This window comes from Panicum hallii, chromosome 2, assembly GCF_002211085.1.
Source record: "Panicum hallii strain FIL2 chromosome 2, PHallii_v3.1, whole genome shotgun sequence".
Taxonomy (NCBI): Eukaryota; Viridiplantae; Streptophyta; class Magnoliopsida; order Poales; family Poaceae; genus Panicum; species Panicum hallii.
The window spans coordinates 3,342,254-3,361,791 of record NC_038043.1 but is presented as its reverse complement, the minus strand read 5'-3'; the positions used below and the strand labels follow the sequence as shown (position 1 = coordinate 3,361,791).

The window sequence follows — 19,538 nt, the reverse complement described above, 5'->3', positions numbered from 1 at the left end:
ATGAAATATACTTAAATGCAGATAGGTAAAAGAAGTGATCAAATTGAGTTTGAGAGTAATTTAAGTAGTTATTACAATTTCAATTGCAATGTAACTATAAGCTTTGTGTCATGTAATGCCTTTTGTTTCATTGTTACCTTTGTTATTTAGCAAATGGTTGCATTCAACTTGCATTTGCAACTCTTTGCTAATTGTTCCCTACCTGGCCCATCATAGTCCCAAATAGTACATTGTTTTGTATTTGTGGAAAACACACTAACCAGCCTAAAACCTGTAACTTAAAGTAGATTTATTCAAGCGTCGCTGTCCCAAGTGTCTGGCTGTTTGTCGTGGACGATCGATGGCTAGCTCCAACCCCTTGTCTCCATCGATGATCTGTACAGATTCGTTCAGAACCACTTCACAAAAGACGATCCTTGTTTATGGGGATCGGAGTCGCTTGGCGTACATTGCTTCTCTTATGCCTTTCTTCCCTTGTAATTACAGCGATGTGCGTGACGAGAATGTTTCATTGGTTTTGTTACTTGAAGGATTCAGTTTGCAGATAATCAAACAAAGATAGTGTTGGACGCACTCTGTAAATTCCATACTCTGAAAAACAGTGCAGGCCTCCTTTCGTGCAAGTTTCATTCCATTTTCCCCGTTTTCGCAACAAAAAGGGGGAAAAAAAGGTTTGATCCCCCAGTGGAAAGTCTATGCGAGCTCTTAGAGTTCCAAACTGGCAGATATGTAAAGCTTGCGTTCCACATCGAACCGAGTACTCCCTCAGTTTCAAGACAAGGCGCCGTACCTGGAGATTAGAGCACGTTAAGTCTTGGTCACTGAGAACTTATACTTTGAAGTAGATAAGTTTATACCAATCCATCATAACCTCTCCACCAGCAACTGCAACGCAGGAACAAGATGGAAGCAGATCCACCACGCGCGCCCCCTGCTCCGGCCCGGCCCTGCACGTCCGCGCGCCGCGGTCCAGCTCGGCCGACTGTCCTGCCGCGCGTGTGATGCAACTTTTTTTTTTGCGAGAAAAGAGTGATTATATTAATCACACAAGGAACTACAATCAGATTTGAGTAGTCGGTTACACAAGATGGAGCGTTTTCTCTCCACACAGCACAATGCACCGTTCTCTTTGCTAATTCAGCTAACTCATAAGCAACTCTATTGTATTCTCTTGAGCAACAGCTCTGGGAGTAAAAACTGCAGGCCTGAATCTCTTTTAAAATGTACGTGTTCAGGTATCTTTCCTCTTGCTGCACTGCTAAGGAAGCTACGATTGAAGCACAATCTAATTCAAGGATCAATGGATCATAAGTTTTCTTACCCATTCCACTGCGCACTTCAGAGTTCAGACCTTCCAAACAGGCTAATGCTTCAACCTGTTATGCAGATTGGCAGCTTGGTAAGATACGCCAGAAGAATAAAATGACACATCCTCCATGGCCCCTGACAATTCCTCCAATACTTGCAGCTCCAGTTGCTTTCTGAAAAGCCTCATTGTAGTTCTCCAATGTAGCAAGTCCATAACATGCTAATCTCCATGCAAAAATCTGAACTTTTCCCGGTATGGGGCTTGTCCATATGTTCCCCACAGCTTACGGCTGCCGTTAGCCCACGAGCTTGTTGCACAAATGCCGCTATCTTCCAATGATAGATGTAGAGCAGGTCGATAAGCGCTGCGCACTGAGAATAGACCATTCTGGAACGAGTCCCACCATGTGGGCCTCGTCGCGTTCGCCTTCACTGGGTACCTCACCGGCGCGCCGTTCATCAACACATAGATTCCCGCCCCGGTCATGCGTAGAGTTGGACCACGTGTGATGTGAATTGAATTTGTACATGTAACCCAGTGAGATTCTCATGTACTGTCCTTTTGTACATGTAACCCAGTGAGGTTCTCATGTACTGTCCTTATGCATCAACTAGCTAGGAAAATTCAACATATTATTCCAAAAATATTGCAGGCCTCCGATCCTACAAGCTTCATTTCATCCCCGTTTTCAGAAATCCAAACAGAAAAAGGTTCAGTTTTTACTAGAAAATCTATGCGAGTTCTTGTGTTCCAAACTGGCAGCCGCATAAAGCTGGAGTGAAAATTGTCTTCAGCCTGCCATATTGAAATAACTTGATTATTACTTGAACTGAATACTCCATCAGTTTCAAATGCAACACTAGGTTTTGATGACATAGCCCTTAGACACATCCTTGAAATCCTCCAGCTGTTTAATAATAAAAAGAAAAAAGAAAAGAAAAGAAAAGAAATCCTCCAGCAACATGAACTTCTTTGAAATCCTCAGCTAATGCCTTGGAAATTGAGCATTGGGGTTGTGGAGTTGGCAAAATAATTTTTCACTTATAACAACTCTCTTTGAGGATCATATATGAAGTTGAGAGAACTAGGGAACCAACCTTATTACAGCTGAGTGGATTTAAGCTGTCTCATCAAAAAGTACAACACAAACATACATGACTACGCTTGTTAAATACTTATACATTACTAATACATATGATTGCAAAGCCATACTTCTATGTGGTAGAAGGATCTGAATATGATTGCCAATGCAAAACCCACGCCAAAGCCCAAGCCAGCAAAGAGGAAGAAAGTGATGGCATCAAGTCTGTCCTGCCACAAAGTATTGGGTTCTGGAACCGATGTGCTTCGGGTGGTTGAATCTGGACCTGGATTGTCACATTGCTTGTAAAGCTGAATTCCACACAAGCCAGCATTGCCTTCAAATGAACTGCTGGGAAATGACAAGAATTGGTTTCCTTGTGGTATTCTTCCTATCAAGTTATTATATGAAAGGTTCAACCATGAAAGATAAGTTAGAGAGGTAAACTCCTGTGGAATTTCTCCCGAGAGATTGTTGCAAGAGAGGTCCATTGATTCCAGCCTCGTTAAGTTGTGAAGTTGTGATGGAATTTGTCCTGTGAAGTTATTGTGCGACATGTTAAGCCCATGAAGTGAAACAAGCCTTCCAATTGAACCCGGAATGGAACCCTCAAATGAGTTATTTGACAAATCAATTAGTTTGAAAGAGGTTTGAATTTTGGTGATACTTAAAGCGGCATCTTTGAATGTGACAATAACAGTATCTTGATAGACTCCTTTCCATGTTAAATTTGTATCATGCTCTAATATTTGCCCCACATCACTGCTGATATTCATCATTGATATAAAATTATCAAACCATTTTGAATGCAAGTCACCAGAGAAATGATTGGAGGCCAAATCCAATATTTGCAAACTTGTGAAGTGTTGGTAACCACTGTGAAGATCCCTTATAGTGCCATAGAGTTGGTTAGATCTCAAGACAAGAATCCGAAGATTTGGGAGAGTGCCCATCCATGATGGAAATGAATCGACGATCTGATTATTACCAACATCAAGAACCTCTAAATCTTGGCAATTTGATAGAGATCTAGGTACCACACCTTCAATTCGATTTCCATTCAAATCAATTGTCTGAAGCTTACATCCTTCTCTAATATTTTCAGGAAGCACGCCATGTAATTTGTTTTCTCTTAACTTCAATATGCTCATTAGGTCAGCTTTTTCCATAAGACAGGATGGAATTGGTCCACTAAAGTAATTGTAAGATAAGTCCATGATCTGAAGGTTGTTTAAACTACAAACTGAAAGTGGTATATGGCCACTCAATTTATTTTTTGACAAATTGATACTGATGGCATTTCTAAGATACCTGCCAACAAAGTTAGGTTCAATCGAAGAGAATTCATTATTTGAGTAATCCAAAAAAACTAGTTCGGATGGAGTTGATGGTATCGGTATGCTTCCTTGAAGTCCATTAAAACTGAGATCAAGAGCCACTAAATTTGTCATCTCTACAATAGGAGACTTCTCTAAAGTAGTAAACATGTTGTGTGAGAGGTTCAAAATATCAAGGCGGTTCTCCCATACCCAACTTGGTATGGCCCCTTCGATTTGGTTATTCGAAAGATCGAGAGCTTGAATAGTGTCAATATATTCTAATGATGCCGGAAATTTCGTAAGGTTGCAAGATGCAAGGTATATGTCCTGGATTTTAAGGGAATGAGAGAATATCATATCACCTTCTTTTTCTATGATTGATATCATATTGTTAACCAGGTTAAGATAGGTGAGATTTCTCAACCTCCAGATAGAGCCAAGTTCTATTGTGCCTGTCAGTTTATTTGAGTGAAGACCGAGATACTGAAGATTTGTAAGCTGAAAAAATGATTTGGGTATTGGGCCTGTCAATTGATTACTGTTTAAATCAATCTCCCACAATGGTGAGGATAAAGGAGCAGGAATGTCTTCCAGCGAGCCAATAAGCTGATTATCTATTAACAAAAGCCGTTGCAGGGCTGGAAGAGCGAACAAGGACTTTGGAATTTTTCCTGCATGTAACGGTAGAAAACCAGTCAGAATGCTGCATACTTTATTAATGCCTTTTTCCATAGAAGCGCCTGTGCGAACTTGAAACAAATTATTATCTCTGTGACTCTGTCCATTGGAGCTAAATATATCAGCGTTCATCACCTTTTCGGAACAGACAAATTGATAATGCTTAAATTAATATATAACCCATCCATATTTCTTCAAAAGAAAAACTGCCCAAATTTAAATTTGGACATGTTTATACCGTATAGTTTATTTGCTGTTTCTATATAATTGGTGTTCCAAAAAAAATTTGGCACTAAAAATCTCGCTTCTTAATTGAATCACAATAAATAAGATCCAAATAACTCAAAACATAGCATGACAGATAGGTCACATTTAAAAAAAAATGAATGGCAGCTTCATATTTTTCTAATTTAAAATAAATTAGTTTTGAATTTTTAAATAGAACTATAATTTTTATTTTTAGAAAATGAAAAACCACCTTTCAAACCAACAAAAAACTTAGTTGTATAGGTCAACAATCGCATGGTCTTTCGTGTTGGGTTTTGTAGTTTAGGGTAGAAACGTCCGTACTCCTACCTTATTCATGTGTTTTTCTAATCCCATTATTTGTTACCCCATTGACCCATTGTTTCAAACAAGCCTTGGGCCAGAGAAAGTGCAAACAACATTAACGCAATCTATTTTATATACATTTTACAATAAAAGTTTTGGTGCTACAAGTGATTATATATGCTAAGGTTGATTTCTCGTTGAGAGAACCTTTAATTGCCATGTAAAGCAGTTCAGAATATGAAAAGGTCTGTCCAAAATAATTAACATATTCCTTGTTATATAATGCAATCTACCCAAAATTGTATAAATTTATCTGAAATATATCTAGGATGAGGGAGAGAGTGGCAAGATGGCTAAAAAAATAAAAAAAATAATTGATATTGGTTATGGAAGACCCAAGTCGTGTGCTCAGGTTAAAGGCCTCGCACCATTGAAACTGCTAAACTATGGAAATTGGTCAAAGACTCAAAATGAACATAACATTGTTTTTTCTTTCTCAACATTGCCAAAATTTAAAGCCTTTTTCTTGTTTCCTGAAGGTTGCTCTGTTGATTTCATAAGTTACTAAAATAGGGGATTTCCTATTCACTTAAAGTCTGTTATCATTTTGTTAAAGGTGTCTGCATGGCATGTCATAAAGTAGGTGTAAGATCTATCTACAGTTGAAAAAAAGAAAAAAAAGGATATCTAAGAAGAAAGCAGTCGGGACATAGTCTCACCGCTTATGTGAGAAGACCAGACCACCAGCTCCTCAAGTTGGATCAAGTTCCCAATTGTTGAGGGTATTGGTCCAGAGAAATTGCAATCATGAATGCTGAAAGAGACCAACTTTGTAAGATTGCCTATCCATGATGGCATTCTCTGCTCAAAGAAGTCACAGTTCCAGAACACCAGATCTGCCAATCTTGTAAGATTTCCGATCTGGTATGGTATTGGCATGGAGAAACTGCAATCCACTATTATCAAACCTTCCAGCCATGTCAGTTTGCCGATCCAAGTGGGAATCGATTTAGAGAAGTCATAACCATCAAACATTAGGTGTGTCAATTGGGTAATATTGCTGACCCAAGATAATATCGGATTCTTCGTATCTGGTCCCATGAGTTGCAGGTCATCCAATGATGGAAGCTTAGATATCAAAGCGGAGAGTTTATCATCAATGTCCATCGTGTTAAGCCCCAAATTCTTTAAATGCTCAAGATTGCCAAACGAGGACGGCATGTCACAAGAGAAATTGGTCCCTGCTAGATTTAGTGTTTCCAAATTATTTCCAGCTGGGAAGTGTGTTAACCTCACAGAAAGCATGGGGTTAGCGGACAAATCAAGCGTCCTCAAACTTTTTAGCTGGAAGATTTTTGTTGGAAAATGCCCTTCAAACATATTGTATCCCAAGTTGATCGTCGTAAGTGAGCGAAGCCTTGAGAATGAAGGGTGGATAGGACCTGATATATAACACTTAAACAAGCTAAGAACCTGTAGCTGGGGAACGGAATCTGCTAAAACAGTGGACCAAGTCGATCCACTGCTACATAAATCCACTTGATCAATATAAAGCTCCCGCAGGTTGCTCATATTTGCCATGAAAGTTTTGAAACTTGGCCGCTCAAAATACAAACCATAATTACTAGACAAGTCAATGGTGACAAGGTTCTTAAGGCAGGCAATTCCAATTGGGATCTGACCAAAAAAATAGGTGTACGAGAGGTTGAGGTGGATGATATCCGTGAGCCGCTCGAACCCAGAAGCCGGGAGCGAGGCTCCCCTAAAGTCATTGAATGCAAGGCTGAGGTTCCTGAGAGAAGTGAGGTTGAACAACGCAGGATCAAGACGACTGCTCATCAGGTCGAACTCACCGAGGTCAAGAGAAATGACTCTTCCGAAGGCCACGTCACAGGTGACGCCCTCCCAGTGGTGGCAGCAATCCGTTCCAGCTTGCCATGATGGTAGGCTGTCACCAATGAAGAAGGAAGCTTTTAGCTGGAGGAGAGAAGAAGCCTGATCCGGCAGGCAAGGCGCTGCGGTGCTAAGCTTGAGGAGGCATGCTATGAACAAGTGCATAAGGCTGTGGAGACGTTCCTTTGTGGGAGCCATTTCGCTACTGGTTTGCAGTTTCCAGCAAGTTACAATTTGTGTGACCGATTATATTATATAGGATAAATCTGGGTAGTGTAGATATTTCTATTCTCTGGTGGTTCTGAACCATGCATTCCGATCGCTGTCCGCTGACTCGAGAGGAAGACCACCAATGAAGCAGAGCCATATATAAATTCGCATGGAAGTAGTATTGACCACAACTATAGTTAGGAATCTTTTATTATTATTTTAAGGTAATGACTTTACTACATCCGGCTGTAATTTTATTTGTTGGTACGCACGCTTTACATCGATTGGCTCACACCGGACTGAGAGATTCTTGTCTCCTACGACAGCACACGCACGCGCAAGTAATTTTAAAACTTAAAAAACTTAAAAAAATTGTAGTTCGTGAACCGGCCATCAAATTCAAATTCTAATTGCACAACTATATTTCTTTCGAAAAGATCTTCAAAATAAGACGTCACTCGCATATGTTTTGATAATATTTTTGAAGGACACAAAAATTGCTTATATAGAATAGAAAAAATACCAACATAAACTAGTAAAAATGATCAATTAATTTTCTAAAGTTGCCTATCACTTATAATGCAATAAATATCAACCTACCCCAACAAAATTGTTGGGCATCATTCTCTAATCACACCATCCAATCTATCTTCTCAAAATCAACATCAATATTCACTTAATTGAACTTAGGTGAGTCAAGCAACATTTCGTAAAGCCATAAGCAATTTTTACAAAAGTCATAAGCAAATTATAATACACTAAAAGATATTTTCTCACATGAAAAATAATATAGAGGTATTATTGAACGTAGTGGTGTGGGATCCTGTTTTAAAGCTCTAATTGAAACGAGCGCAACTGTGTCATCAGATTTTGATTTGGACTCTCGATTTTGAACGTACGATCTTTTCTGTGTTTGAAATTGTGTGCATGCACATGCATATCCGTTCTCTTTCTTCTTCTCACATACGCATGCACGTATTGATATCATCCTTTTTCTTTTCTCTCTCCATCCCTCTCATGCATGTAGATATCCAGTGTGTTTGCCCCATGCTGGTTTGCTCTATATAAAAAAAGACTGCCGTATCAACGGTTATAATACGGCCGGCCGTAAATTAGTAACATCTAATGAATTATATTGTGTAACAAAGAAAATAATATATTTTGAAGTAATTTTAAGATAAATCTTTATATATGATTGATTAAATTATCAAACTAAATATTCCAAAAGTTTACAATAGTTAGATTTTTCAATGGGTTCATTGGAATCTTGTTCAAAACACCATCTTTTGTAGGCTGGGAAAGTAATACTTAACTGAAACTCGAAATGGTACAAAAATAAAGGAACAGATGGACTACAGGATGAAAAGGGTACTCAGTAGTCGACCTCACTGCACCATGATACAGGTAGGCGTCATCTCCAGAGTTGGGCAGAGGGTGGTAAAAGATTCTAAATTTTAGCCTAAATAATCTAAGGGCCGAGCCCTAAAAGGATCAGACTTTAATTTTACTTAATTATATGCTAAATATATATAAAGATCAAGTTGGATTGCGTTACCACCTCCAGTTGGGCTGCAGCGTTGCACTCGAGCGGAAGGTCACGAAGGTTTGGTGATTGATTGCGAAAGATGTGTGGTGCGTGGACTCGCACGAGTCAAGACTCGGGACCTCCGCCGTGTGCGACCGGGCGACCCTACCTCCGTCATTATCATGCAGTTAAGTTGGCCAATCGAGAGGGTTCCCTGGTGCGTACGCAACAGTATCAGCCAACCACTCAATCGGGTCGGTCAACGCTAGCTATCAGTGACAAGTGACTGCTGACTGTGTTGTTCGGAATAAAAGACTACCCAAAATTATTCGGTTGCACATGAAAAACATCGAGATTAAGATCTCACCCAAACCAATATATTTGGTGTCTCGGGAAGAATCTCTAAAAGGTTAATTTGCTCAGATCTTCAGACTCTGCACAAGCATTGTGTCAGTTTGCCTCATGGTGAGTTGGTGACAGAGAAGTATTCGTATAGCTGGTTGGTTCTAGGTAGAATAACAATACTTCTAATTAGTTACCACGAATTACTGAAACACCCTTCTTGGACGAGCCAACTACTGCGACCTCAGCTTCGATGCAACACTTGGTTTCGGCAAGTTCTCTTTCCAGATTAGCCCGTGCGGCGTACATTCAACTGGGGGATCTCGTCGTCAGCTAAATTCAGAATAAACAAAGAAATACCCAGTATCATGTTGGACCAAGATATTGGGTAATACAATGCAATTGGCGGTTAGTTTTTACTTTGTAGAAATACAATTAGGGTAGTTTTTGTTGACTATAATATTTTGTTGATAACTTTTTTTAAAGCTTTTATTGACAAGTTTCTTTAGACATGAATATTTTATTTTTTTATTGGCGAGCCCGCAGTTTGCACCAATTGATTGTCTCAGGAAACAGGCCCACCAGTTGAACCCGTTTTCACACACTAACAATTCGAAAGGACGTGCCAGTTGAAACCGGTTAACACAATGGGCCAGAACAAACTTGGCCTGTTATAGTTTGGTCAGGAAATTTATTATTTACAACAAGTCTTAGCAGGCTATAGGATTTAGCCGCAGGGTGCTCGAAACGCTATTAGCGCCACTAGTGCTATTTTGTACTGCGGTGGTCATAGCTAGATTTAGTGTTTCCAAATTATTTTCAGCTGGGAAGTGTGTTAATCTCACAGAAAGCATGTGGTTATCGGACAAATCAAGCGTCCTCAAACTTTTTAGCTGGAAGATTTTTGTTGGAAAATGCCCTTCAAACTTATTGTATCCCAAGTTGATCGTCGTAAGTGACCGAAGCCTTGAGAATGAAGGGTGGATAGGATCTGATATATAACACCCAAACCACTTGATCAGTATAAAGCTCCCTCGGGTTGCTCATATTTGCTATGAAGGTTTTGAAACTTGGCCACTCAAAATAGAAATCATAATTACCAGACAAGTCAAGGGTGACAAGTTTCTTGAGGCAGGCAATTCCAATTGGGATTTGAAACCCAAAATTGGTGTCCGAGAGGTTGAGGTGGATGATATCCGTGAGCTGCTCAAAACCAGAAGCTGGGAGCAAGGCTCCACTAAAGTCATTGAATGCAAGGCTGAGGTTCCTGAGAGAGGTGAGGTTGAACAATGCAGGATCAAGCCGACTGCTCATCAGGTCGAACTCACCAAGGTCAAGAGAAATGACTCTTCCCAAGGCCATGCCACAGGTGACGCCCTCCCAGTGGTGGCAGCAATCCGTTCCAGCTTGCCATGATGGTAAGTTGTCACCAATGAAGGAAGCTTTTAGCTGGAGAAGGGAAGAAGCCTGATCCGGCAGGCAAGGCGCTGCGGTGCTAAGCTTGAGGAGGCATGCTATGAACAAGTGCATAAGGCTGTGGAGACGTTCCTTTGTGGGAGCCATTTCGCTACTGGTTTGCAGTTTCCAGCAAGTTACAATTTGTGTGACCGATTATATTATATAGGATAAATCTGGGTAGTGTAGATATTTCTATTTTCTGGTTGTTCTGAACCATGCATTCCGATCGCTGTCTGCTGACTCGAGAAGAAGACTAGTGAACCTGAGCCATAGAAATTCTCGTGGAAGTAGTAGTGACCACAACTATAGTTAGGAATCTTTTATCATTATTTTAAGATAATAACTTTACTACATCCGGCCCTAATTTTATTTGTTGGTACACACACTTTACATCGATTGGCTCACACTGGAGTGGGAGATTCTTGTTTCCTACGACAGCACGTGCAAGCAATTTCAAAACTTAAAAAAATTGTAGTTCGTGAACCGGCCATCAAATTCAAATTCTAGTTGCACAACTATATTTTTTTTCGAAAAGACCTTCAAAATAAGACGTCACTCGCATATGTTTCGATAATATTTTTGAAAGACACAAAATTGCTTACATAGAATAGAAAAATACCAACATAAACTAGTAATAATGATCAATAAATTTGCTAAAGTTGTCTATTACTTGTAATGCAATAAACATCAACCTACCCTAACAAAATTGTTGGACATCATTCTCTAATCATACCATCCAATCTATCTTCTCAAAATCAACATCAATATCCACTTAATTGAACTTAGATGAGTCAAGCAACATTTCGTAAAGTCATAAGCAATTTTTGCAAAAGTCATAAGCAAATTATAATACACTAAAAGATATTTTCTCACATGAAAAATAATACAGAGGTATTATAAAAACATAGTGGTGTGAGATCCTGTTTTAAAGCTCTAATTGAAATGAGCACAACTGTGTCATCAGATTTTGATATGGATGCTCGATTTTGAAAGTATGATCTTTTCTCTGTTTGAAATTGTGTGCATGCACATGCATATCCGTTCTCTTTCTTGTTCTCACATACGCATGCACGTGTTGATATCATCCGTCATTTTTCTTTTCTCTCTCCATCTCTCTTTCTCTCTCCATCCCTCTCATGCATGTAGATATCTAGTGTGCTTGCCCATGTGCTGGTTTGCTCTATATAAAAAAAAGATGGCCGTATCAACGGTTATAATACAACCGGCCGTAAATTAGCAGCATCTAATAAATTATATTGTATAACAAAGAAAATAATATATTTTAAAGTAATTTTAAGATAAATCTTTATATATGATTGATAAAATTATCAAACTAAATATTCCAAAAGTTATTAATAGTTAGATTTTTCAATGGGTTTATTGGAATCTTGTTCAAACCACCATCTTTTACAGGCTGGGAGAGTAATACTTAACTGAAACTTGAATTGGTAAAAAAAAAATAAAGGAACAGATGGATTACAAGATGAAAAGGTGTTAGACACGGGGCCACGGGACTGTGTACATAACGTAGTTTAAAGAGGTTTAAGAGATTAAGTCCGTCTTATCTCTTATTTATCCCGTTTAAGTAGGAGATAGAGCTAACCGATAAAAAGGAATCTACTCGAGATATGTTCTGGTACGATTCCTTAGCTGGTGTTGGTTAGTATCCTTGTAACCCTGACCTTCCGGATATATAAGGGAGGGCAGGGACCCCTCTCAAAACAAGATCTCTAGATCATACTACGCCAAAGGCAATACAAACCACCACACAGGACGTAGGGTATTACGCACCTCGCGGCCCGAACCTGTCTAAGTTTTATGTTCCTTGCACCTTCGAGTTCCTGATCTCGGCGTCTCATCACCTAAACTTACCACCTTAGGCATATCCCTCGGTGGGCAACCGGTAAAACACCGACAGCTGGCGCGCCAGGTAGGGGAGCGTGTTGAAGATCTACCGGCGAGCTCGATGGCATCTTTCAGGTTCACCAGGTCAGTTCCCTCTCAGATGGTGCGAGCAACTTTCGTTGATTCCTCATCGACATGAAGCCAAAGATTTCTGCAGCGGGTCTTGGCAGCGACCTCGACAAGTTCGTCGATGATCTTGATGACTTGTCGGTCCATGCTTCCGCTGCAAGGATTGAGGTGGAGTCTGCTCCTGGCGCGACTTCATCCGGCGCTGCGGCAACTTCCCTTGGGTTGGACTCATTCCAATCTAAGGATTCGTATAACCGATCTCAACTTGGTTCACACAACTTGGCCACTGATCTTCAGGAGGCCGACAGCTCCGAGTCTCTCTCTGCATTAGAGAAGGACCTGGATTCTTTGCTCCAACTTGGAGGGCCCGAAGCCACCGCATGTCGGGGGGCTTCGGGTAGTTTTGGCGCCGGTGATCTGATGGTCACCTTCACACCAGAGGGGCGCTTCGTACATTGGAGCGGCATGAAGCTCCCCGACCTACTCGAGGCTGAGGATTGACTTGTGGCCCACCTCGAGCCTCTGCCTTTCCAGGAGGGCAGGCCGTTGGCCACCATGGAGGAGGAGTCGACTGAACTAGTCGACACGAGCTCCGATGAGCTCATCTCCCGCCAGGTGCTAATGGCGGAAGAAGGCGAGGACGATGGGGATCTTCCCATTGTCGAATTTGATGCGGTCTCCGAAGATGAGGCCACAGCCAACGCCGACGACGAGAACGACGCCGATCGCGAGGCGTGGAGGGCCAGGAACAGGGCCCGCGCAATCCGACGGCGGAGGGTCAACGAGCGCAGGCGATCTATGCATCGCGAGCTTGACCTTGAATTCGCCGTTGTAAGCGAACGGGGTTTCAGGATGCCGGTGGCCAACATCGCTAAGGTTACGGCCATACTCAAGCGCAGTAATGATCCGAATGTGCGTCAAGCACTTCTTTATGCCCAGAGGGCCTGGATCCAGTTGGATCAGCATAACCCGGCGTCCACCATCAGGGAGGAATGCGTGGGCGAGAGCCGAAGCCAGGGTCACAGCCGAATAGCTGGCGGACGTCCTCGACCTCAGCCCAGCCTCAACAACGACAACGCTCGCGGGAGCCACGCCCCTGGCGGGAGGCAGCAGCCACCTCCAGGGGGTAACCCACGACAGGCCAATCACCGGCCTCCTCCAGAAGACCTGTGCCGGCACATTAATGAAGGCCGTGACGTGCGGTCCGTGATCGACTCCAGGCGCAAGGTCCGTAAAGAAGTCGAAACTGAAGGTACTAACTGCAGCGACCGTTTTCCAGCTTTCTCCGCACGGTTCAGCAACTACAAGTACCCTGAGGGCTTCAAGCCGATCGGTATCACCAAATACGATGGCAACAGGCTCCTCAGCAGTGGCTACGTTGCTACTCCACGGCCATTAAGGTCGCAGGGGGCTCCAACATCACCAAGGTCGTAAACTTCCCGATGGCTTTGGACCCTGCGCCGCTCACGTGACTGGAGAGCCTCAGCAACAACTCGATCGACTCTTGGGAGCGGCTCAAGAAGGTCTTCATCGACAACTTCCAGGGAGCGATCGCTCGCGCAGGTACTTGTCACGATCTTGCTGAGTGTAAACAGGAACGTAACGAGCTCCTGCGGTCCAACACACGTCGCTTCTTCGACGTTCGCGCTACCATCATGAACATCTCGGAGGACGACATCATCGACTGCTTCTACAACGGCATCACCGACCCAGGCATCTACAGAGACTTTGGGCGGAACAGGCCGAAGACTGTTGCGGGCTTTCGTGATATGATGCACGATTGGTCCAAACAGGAGGAGAAGATGCGGGAGCGGTTCCCGCGGCACCAAGATAGCAATCTAAGGCGTCCAAATGACAACCGCAATGACAAAGGCCAGCGGGACTATTTGGGTCCACCCCGAAAGCGCAAGCTAGATGATCTCATCACGGCTGTGCATCATCCCTCGCAGGGCAAGAAGTCGACAACGCAGGAGGAGTTCGAGAAGCTCCTATAGAAGAAGTGCCCATGGCATCCAGGTGCCAATCATGGGGCCATCGACTGCTACCACCTCCGGAGGATGTTCAGCAACTCCGGTGGTGGTAAGAAGAACAAGAAGCCTGTGGACAAGGAACCCGAGGATGACGACCAAGAGGACCAAGGGCGCAACGCGAAGTTCCAGGATGCTTCGAAGACCATCAACGTCATCTTCGGGGGAGATGGGGATTTCGGCTCCAGGCGGGACCAGAAGCTGCTTCTTCGGGAGATCATGTCCATCGAGCCGGCGGTACCACGAACACACTGTTGGTCGGAGGTCCCCATCTTGTTCTCCCGCGACGATCAGTGGACGAGCTTCTCGGAGCCCGCTAAGTTCCCCCTGGTACTGGACCCAGTGGTGGTAGAGGTCAGGCTCACCAAGGTGCTCATCGATGGTGGGAGCGGTCTCAACCTCATCTTCGCCAGCACTCTGAGGAAGATGGGCCTGGACTTCACGGACATGCTGGTTCCAAGCAAGTCCCCTTTCTACGGCATCGTCCCAGATAACGTGGCGCACCCACTTGGTACGGTAGTTCTCCCAGTCACCTTCGGCACGAGGGAGAACTACCGCACCGAGTTCATCAAATTTGAAGTGGCCAACTTCGAATCTTCTTATCATGCTATATTGGGTCATCCGGCACTCGCCAAGTTCATGGTAGTGCCACATTACGTTTATCTGCTTCTCAAGATGCCAGGACTAAGTGGAGTACTCACTCTCCATGGTGACTTGAAGAAGTCGTATGATTGTAATCAGGAGGTGATCCAGTACGCTTCGACTACTCGTGTGCCAGATGCTTCGGGGGAAGTACTCGCGGCCGCGCAGTAGCTCTCTCAGTCTGGGCTAGAGATTCCTTTGAGAAAGGCCAGCAAGTTGAGCATCCAGTCGACCGATGACGTGGCCCTCAAGACGATCCAGCTCTAGGAGGGTGATTCATCTAAGACCGCTGTCATCGGCGCGGGCTTAGGTGAGAAATAGGAACTCGCGCTCGTCAGTTTCCTTCGGGCTAACCGAGACATATTCACGTGGAAACTAGCAGATATGCTAGGGGTGCCCATAGAGCTGATCGAGCATAGTCTGAATGTACACCCAAAGGCTGTGCCTAAAAAGCAACGCCTGCGAAGGTTTGCCCACGACAAGCGTGGGGCAATTAAACGGGAAATAGCTAAACTTCTCGCGGCTGGATTCAATAAAGAAGTAATCCATCCGGAGTGGGTAGCTAATCCCGTTCTTGTAAGAAAAAAGAATAATGAATGGAGGATGTGTGTTGACTACACTGATCTCAACAAGCATTGCCTGAAAGATCACTTTGGGTTACCGCGCATTGATCAAGTCGTCGACTCGACGGCGGGTTGCGTCCTTCTTTGTTTTCTTGATTGTTATTCAGGATATCACCAGATTGCGCTCAAGGAGGAGGACCAAATCAAGACAGCGTTCATCACCCCGTACGGGACATATGCCTACAAAACTATGTCCTTTGGGCTAAAAAACGCAGGAGCAACCTATCAGCGTGCGATCCAGATGTGCTTCGCAGATCAGCTGCATCGGAACATTGAGGCCTACGTGGATGATGTGGTCATCAAGATTAGGGATTCCGATGACTTGATTGCAGATTTGGAGGAAACGTTCAGCAGTCTGCGCAGATTTCGGTGGAAGCTCAACCCAACCAAGTGCGTTTTTTGAGTACCTTCAGGAAAATTGCTCGGGTTCATCATCAGCAACCGGGGAATTGAAGCCAACCCTGTAAAGATTTCATCCATCACTAATATGGGGGCTCTAGACACAATCAAGGATGTGCAGAAGTTAACAGGCTGCATGGCAACTCTGAACAGGTTCATCTCTCGACTCGGGGAGAGAGGACTACCCTTCTTCAAGCTCTTGAAACACCAAGATAAGTTCCAATGGACGGAGGAGGCCGAGCGGGCTCTGTAAGATCTACATCACCTTCAGTCCCCTCCAATCCATACAGCACCATTGCCGGGGGAATATCTACTACTTTACATTGCGACAACAGCTCATATTGTCAGCAGTGCTATTGTAGTCGAGCGAGGCGAGGAAGAGCATGCATTTGGAGTGCAGAGGCCTGTCTACTTCGTCAGCGAGTTACTCTCCGAATCCAAGGTACGGTACCCGGCTGTTCAGAAACTATTATATGCAATTCTAATTGCATCAAGAAAGCTGCGCCATTATTTTGATGAGTACAAGATTACTGTGATTACGGATTTCCTGTTGGTGGATATTCTTCATAATCAAGATGCCACGGGGCATATATCAAAGTGGACAGTGGAACTGGGGGCCTTGTCAATCGACTTCAAGCTACGCACTACAATCAAATCTCAAGCTCTAGTCGATTTTATGGCCGAATGGAGTGAGAATCAAGTTCCAACTCCAGTCGACAAGCCAGAGCACTGGACCATGTACTTCGATGGGTCCCTCAAGCTCGATGGCGGGGGCGCTGGAGTTCTGCTTATTATTCCACGGGGCGAACAATTGAAGTATGTCCTTCAGATCCTTTGGGCAGTATCCAACAATGAAGCCGAGTATGAAGCCTTGCTTCACGGGCTTCGTTTGGCGATATCACTAGGGATCAAGCGACTACTTGTGTATGGCAATTCTCTTCTTGTCGTTCAGCAAGTCAACAAAGAGTGGGATTGCAACAAGGAGATGATGGACGCCTATGTGCAGGAAGTACGCAAGCTGGAAAACAAATTTTCCGGCCTGGAGGTCCATCATGTGCTACGGGAGCATAATGTTGGCGTAGATATTTTGTCCAAGCTGGGGTCAACTCGTGCTCAGGTCCCATCGGGAGTCTTTGTCCAGGAGCTCAAGCAGCCATCCATCAAGTCTTCACCGTAGGTAACCACTGACGCGGGTCCTCAACAACCCGATCGGGAGGTTATGACGCTAGGTGAGGACTGGAGAGAGGCTTTTATCGACTTCATCCGAGACCAAAGGCTACCGGCAGGAATTGACGCAAGGAGCGCAGAGGCGGCTCATGTCATACGTAGAAGTAAGGGCTTCGTCCTAGTCGACAGCAAGCTCTACCGGCGCGGTGCCCGGTCAGGCGTTCTCATGAAGTGCGTCACGAAGGAAGATGGCTACGACATATTGCGGGAGATACCCGAAGGTGTCTGCGGCAACCAAGCAGCTTCAAGAACGCTGGTGGGGAAAGCATACAGGGCCGGTTTTTTGTGGCCCACTGCAGTATCCGACGCGAAGGATCTTGTGCGCAGGTGCCAAAACTGTCAATTCTTTGGCAAGTAGTCTCATGTTCCAGCCCACAGCCTCATCACCATACCGCCATCCTGGCCCTTTGCTTGCTGGAGCCTTGATATGATTGGGCTCTTCACAACGGCGCTAGGCAGTTTCACCCATGTGTTGGTGGCTCTTGACAAGTTTACCAAGTGGATCGAGTACAAGCCGATAGCCAAGCTCACACCGGAGCGGGTTGTTGATTTCATCTTCGATATCTTGCATCGCTTCGGCTTCCTGAATACCATTATCACGAACTTGGAATCAAATTTCACGGCCAACCAGTTTTGGAAGTTCTATGAAAATGCATGCATCGAGGTTAAATATATCTCTGTTGCACACCCAAGGGCCAATGGTCAAGTCGAAAGGGCGAATGGAATGATAATTGATGGCCTCAAGAAGAGACTCTATGATGAAAATAGCAAGAAGGAAGGCAAATGGATACATGAGTTGCCACATGTCGTCTGGGGGCTCCGGACTCAGTCGTCCAAAGCCACAGGACAAACTCCGTTCTTTCTCGTGTACGGGTCTGAAGCTATCTTGCCGGCCAACATCATGTGGAAATCCCCAAGGGTTGAAATGTACAATGAAGGTGAGGCAGACGAAGCGAGGCAATTAGAGCTCGATTCTGTTGAGGAGGCTTGCTGCACCGCTCTTGTTCAGTCAGCTCGATACCTGCAGGGGATTCGGCGATATCACGATCGCAACGTGAAGGAACAGTCATTCAGCATAGGCGACTTGGTCCTACGTCGCATCCAAGACGAGTCTGGCCTACACAAGCTTAACTCAAGGTGGGAAGTCGTCAAGCAGGTTACAAGATCAGGATCATATCGACTACGATACCCCGAGGGCCAAGATGTTCCGAACTCTTGGAACATTCAGAACCTACGCAAGTTCTACCCTTGAGAGAATGTTCGGAGATAGCTGATCTCTGGGTGCTCAGGTGGTCTCTTTCTTCCGAATCAATTTGGAGGCTATGTGTCACAAGATTCGGGTTGTAAATTTCTCTGTGAACATACGGAGGCTATGGCCATGTGCATCTTTCATATAAATCGACTTCTTGTCATGAATTTTACGGAGGCTACGGCCACGTTCATATCTTATCGCCTTCATGTTTTGACGGAAGCCTCGGCTCCGTTCATACCTTCTACGAGTCGATTTCTGCCACGACCTTGGATGGACGCTCGCGACAATAATCGCATTTATTCCAACAAGATCGATCCGTTCGATTGGTTTCTACCCAGTTTGTTGGATGGGCTCGCATGAAGAGCTACTTCGACTACATCCCGAGTCGATGCTCTCGGGGTAGTTTTGTTTTTCTCTGCCATAAGCACGGCAATCCCGTGACGATGCTCGCGTTCTTTCCTAACAGGTTAGACCTGCCCGATCGGGTTATGGCTAACTTGTTAGCTGAGTTCCTACTTGGAGCTATGGCTACTTCCAGGGTCGCTGCACCCGGGGTAGTGTCTACTACTTAGCCTCTAAGCCTGGATGACAATTCAGCCAAGGCACACACAAGTGGAGACATCAAATAAAATATATACACAAGGAAATGAGTACTTATTTTTTACACCCTAATCTTGCAGTACACTTTGTACTATTTGTTCTGCTACAGGTTGGGCTTCTTGGAGGTACTTGTTGAATTGGTCCTCGGTGCAATCCGCAGCCACTCCCTGAGCAAATATTTCTAGTCGAGCCTCTAGCAAAAAGGACTTTACAAACGAGAGGGCATGGCTAACGCAGGCGACTGGGGCTTCCATGAGGAACTTGAGGACCCTTTCCGGCGCCCCACGAAGTCGCTCCAGCAGGGGCTGCTTGTCTACTTCACTTTCTTCTACTGGATCAACCATGTCCACGAGTGTCTGGGCGGCTTCTTTGAGGATCTCCAGTTCCTTCTCCCGCCGTCCTTTCTCCTCGCCCAACGTCTTGACCT

General features: G+C 44.3%; 2 protein-coding genes across 2 annotated transcripts; both read right to left on the bottom strand.

Annotated features, from left to right (window-relative positions):
• Window positions 1-5,626: 5,626 nt before the first annotated feature.
• Window positions 5,627-7,068, bottom strand: LOC112880143 (receptor-like protein 7). Its single transcript, XM_025944636.1, has one exon. The coding sequence runs from the start codon at window positions 7,028-7,030 to the stop codon at window positions 5,627-5,629; it is 1,404 nt and encodes a 467-aa protein (XP_025800421.1). The 5' UTR covers window positions 7,031-7,068.
• A 1,809-nt stretch (window positions 7,069-8,877) lies between these two features.
• Window positions 8,878-10,484, bottom strand: LOC112881440 (receptor-like protein 43). Its single transcript, XM_025946122.1, has 2 exons — window positions 10,010-10,484; window positions 8,878-9,900 (listed from the first exon to the last, which is right to left on the bottom strand). Exons 1-2 carry the CDS (start codon window positions 10,470-10,472, stop codon window positions 9,620-9,622), a joined length of 744 nt encoding a protein of 247 aa, XP_025801907.1. The 5' UTR covers window positions 10,473-10,484; the 3' UTR covers window positions 8,878-9,619.
• Between the last annotated feature and the right edge of the window lie 9,054 nt (window positions 10,485-19,538).